The sequence below is a fragment of the Notothenia coriiceps genome, unplaced genomic scaffold (assembly GCF_000735185.1).
Source record: "Notothenia coriiceps isolate Sejong01 unplaced genomic scaffold, NC01 NC01_scaffold00037493, whole genome shotgun sequence".
NCBI lineage: Eukaryota > Metazoa > Chordata > Actinopteri > Perciformes > Nototheniidae > Notothenia > Notothenia coriiceps.
The window spans coordinates 284,067-287,676 of NW_011370194.1; the positions used below are offsets into that span (position 1 = coordinate 284,067).

Below are 3,610 nucleotides of genomic sequence, written 5' to 3' on the forward strand. Positions count from 1 at the left end.
CATGAAGAATATGTTTCTCTGTTGTTCATAAAGCAACAGCATCAGAGCACGGTGCAGAGTCTCTAGATGAGTCCGTCGTTCTTATTAAACATCCATGTTGTAATCCTCTGAATAGAAAACTGTAGTTTCCATAGCTTCCCCACAGCAGCAGACGCACACAATGACGTCCGCTGGCGCATCATAAACACGTCGNGTCCCTCGTTCTTATTAAACATCCATGTAGTCCGTTGTATAGAACACTGTAGTTTCCATAGCTTCCCCACAGCAGCAGACGCACACAATGACGTCCGCTGGCGCATCATAAACACGTCGGATTCTCTAAAGTACCGCAGTCTCTTCTCCTAAGTCCTTTTGAATTCTCCTATCCACTATCCCTTAACCCCGTGACGTTTCACTCAGAGGTCAAGGAATAGGAGATAGGGTTAGAATTTAGGAGCTGATTTTTAAACTATCCGAACGCAACCCTGGACTGTTAGCACACATGTGGCGTTTGAGCACTTTTTGACCATTTTCATAGGAGTTATAGCAATATAGTGTTTTAGGGCGATGGATGCATTGCCATGGCAACAGCTTTTGAGGAAAAATCACTAATGGCACATAGACATGTTGAAGGCTGGACCATTAACCATTATCTGAAGTCTGCTGCTCTGAGCATGTCAGTTGGAGTTATGACATCATCGTGTTCCATGACACAGGTGTTTATATTTGAGCTAACGACGTGTCCAGAGATCAAAGGTTTCCATGGTGATGTGAAGTAATCTGTGAGAGGAGAGCATTTGCATTGTTCGGAATGAGATAAACCTCTTACATGTGAACGTTTTGTTGAAGAACCGTAACAGATATCGGTGAAATTTCAACGTGTGAATCATGTCAAGGAACATGAGCATCTGAAGTGTAATTTTTGTGTACTTTTGGGTTAATAATGTGGCCTTTTTGGCAGATTAACTAAAGGTGTGCGGCTAATGCTGTGAGTAAAGATCAACTTGAATTTACAATTGGCTTTAATAGAGACATGTTGAAAGTTGTTGTCACTTCATGCCCTCAAGAGGCATTTTGTTTAATTATTTTGCTTAATTTCTTTTCATTTTCCAAGCTACGAGATGTTTTCCTACATTTCTCATGAAAAAGTATGTCTCTGGAATGTAGGGTTTGGGAATTATGGCAGGTTTAAAAGAAAATATGAAGGCAAAATCAAATCTGTCTCCACTCTAGCTGTGACATTGCGCACTCTAAAATCTGAAGAAGGCCTCTTTGCCAAGGTCTGAACAATGTTTAATATCTGTAAAAGTAAGAATCAGATTTAAAAGCTGATACACGAATAATTTCAGAAAGATGTGTGACATTTTAAAGTTGGAATGAGGTTTCTGAGTGAAGGTATGAAGGAGCAGTTAGCAGTTGAAGAAGGAGCAGTTAGCAGTTGAAGTTGCATGAAGATTGTTGAAGTCTGAAGAATTTCTCCATTGACTTCCATGTTAAAAATGGGATGTATTATGGGATGTATCTCTGGAATTATTAAAGTTATGAATGATAAAAGTAATAGCCATTGATTCCAGACCGAGCTGAACATTTTGATGTTTGAACGGAGTTTCTGCGATGTTCAATGTGGGAGAAGAAGCAGCGCAAAATAACCCAGCGGAATAAAGAATTTTGTGCGTAGCATAACAGATAGTGGGAATGCTGTGTCAGCACAGGGCACCAATGTTTGGCGCAGTGCGCAATCTGTTGTATTCTTGCCCATGTGCTTTACCTTCGGTATATGCGATCTTCTCTTTCCAAGTTTGGTAATAATGTGAATATAAGTTAAAAGTAAAATAATTGCAATAGTAGGGATTTCTTTATCTCTGCTTTCAATGTCAAATCAGTACTAATGGCCCTTTTGTAACTTATAATGTCTCAAAATCACAATATAAAAATGAAGCTAATTTACTGTATGCACTTTTCAAAGCCTATTTGGTTTTGCGGTGGTGTGTAAGGCTCCTGTTCTTTCTACCTATGGTATTTCCTTACCTTGGGCATCATGTCTTCCATGAACTTCTGTCCTCCAAAGCCAGGTTCAACAGTCATGACCAGAGCCATGTCGATCTGGTTAGCCCAGGGTGCTAGCTCTTCAACAGTAGTACCAGGCTTTATGGCCAAACCCACCTACAAAAATCCCAAAGTTTCAGTATAGTTCACTTATGTTTGTAAAAATGTGCACGCGAAAGCACAAATGTTTTTCTGCATCATGCTTTGCAGCTTTATTTTCTCACCTTCATGCCACTCTCTCGTATCTCCTTGATCAGGTTTCCAGGGTTGGTGGTGGACTCTATGTGGAATGTGTACTGGTTGGCTCCTGCTGCAGCCATGGGCTTCACCCATTGCTCCGGCCGGGACACCATCATGTGCATGTCTGAAACATTACAACTTTAACAGTACTGCACAGAGCAAAGGCATGGATAACTTGATTGGATAATTAGGTTATGGTAAGTCTAGCATATGATAAGGAATGGGTCTTCTCTCACCAAAGAAAGGGTCTGGGCCTACTGACTTCCTTAGGCTCTCTACCATCGGATGTCCAAATGTGAGGTTGGGTACAAAGTGCCTTAAAAAAGGAACAAACACAGATAATGAACCTCTAGCTGGAATGACATTCTCTATTGTTGCATTATCAGTTGCAAACAAACGCATTGCACAAGAGGAAGGTAAGCAATGACTGCACTAGCAGGTAAAAGGAGGAAGTCTGCTGTTAAGACTTATAATGTTTGACACCCTGAGGTTTTAAAACCCTCTTCATTTACACACTTAAGCAAAATAAACCCAGTTACATAAATATTGGCTTCCCCAGCTTTACTTCTGGTGAACTAGGTTAGCTTGTTGATGTTTTAGCTCAACTTTAGCTCTCGCGCACTGAACTTCCTATCGGCTTGCTAGTCGTTAGCATGCTAGCTTGTCTTTAGTTATTAACACATTTAACTGACCCGTCCATAACGTCCAGGTGCAGGTAGTCTGCCCCGCAGCCCATCATTCGCACGCACTCCCGGCCCAGGCAGGCCAAGTCGCTGCTCAGGATGGACGGCCCGATCTTTGCACTGTAAGCCATGCTGGTACTGTCTGCATGCAGCCTGGCAGCTAACACCAGTCAACACAACACACACTACAACTTCCGCTCATACCTTTCAAAATAAAAACCATGAACAGCTACAGTTTCTGTCATATTGAGTGTTGGAAGAAGTTCTTCTTAATTTGTACTTAAATTAAAGTAGCAATTCTCAATTTAAAAGGTAATTTCTAACCAATTAAAGTCCTGTATTCAAAATATTGCATGCAGGAATATCAGTGTCACAATATAAAAGTAATGTAATCTGAACTCATCATAATGTCCTTTATTCAAACATTTTCTAAAGTTAAGGTTTGTCTGAAATGCCTCATAATTTCAACCTCTAAATATAATTCCCCCTGCAGCCTGAAATGTAGATTTGAGACATTTTAAACATATTTACTTTCCGTTCTCAATTTAGTTGTTTGTTAAATTGCTATCAAGTCTAATTACTGTACTCAAACGTCCTCCTTCAAAATAAGACATTCCCTACTTCTCGACACTAGATGGCGCAAAGCTCATAATGAGTGATGT

The 3,610-nt window shown here is 40.4% G+C and overlaps 1 protein-coding gene across 1 annotated transcript in view; it reads right to left on the bottom strand.

Moving 5' to 3' along the window:
- The window catches only part of rpe (ribulose-5-phosphate-3-epimerase), a 5,526-nt gene extending 2,372 nt beyond the window's left edge, over nucleotides 1-3,154 (bottom strand). Inside the window, exons 1-4 of the mRNA XM_010797159.1 lie at nucleotides 2,958-3,154; nucleotides 2,502-2,581; nucleotides 2,250-2,389; nucleotides 2,008-2,142 (exon numbers count right to left, since the gene is read on the bottom strand). Of these exons, the coding sequence (XP_010795461.1) occupies nucleotides 2,008-2,142; nucleotides 2,250-2,389; nucleotides 2,502-2,581; nucleotides 2,958-3,079 (477 nt within the window). The 5' untranslated portion in view covers nucleotides 3,080-3,154. The remainder of the gene's footprint in view (nucleotides 1-2,007; nucleotides 2,143-2,249; nucleotides 2,390-2,501; nucleotides 2,582-2,957) is intronic.
- Nucleotides 3,155-3,610: the final 456 nt, after the last annotated feature.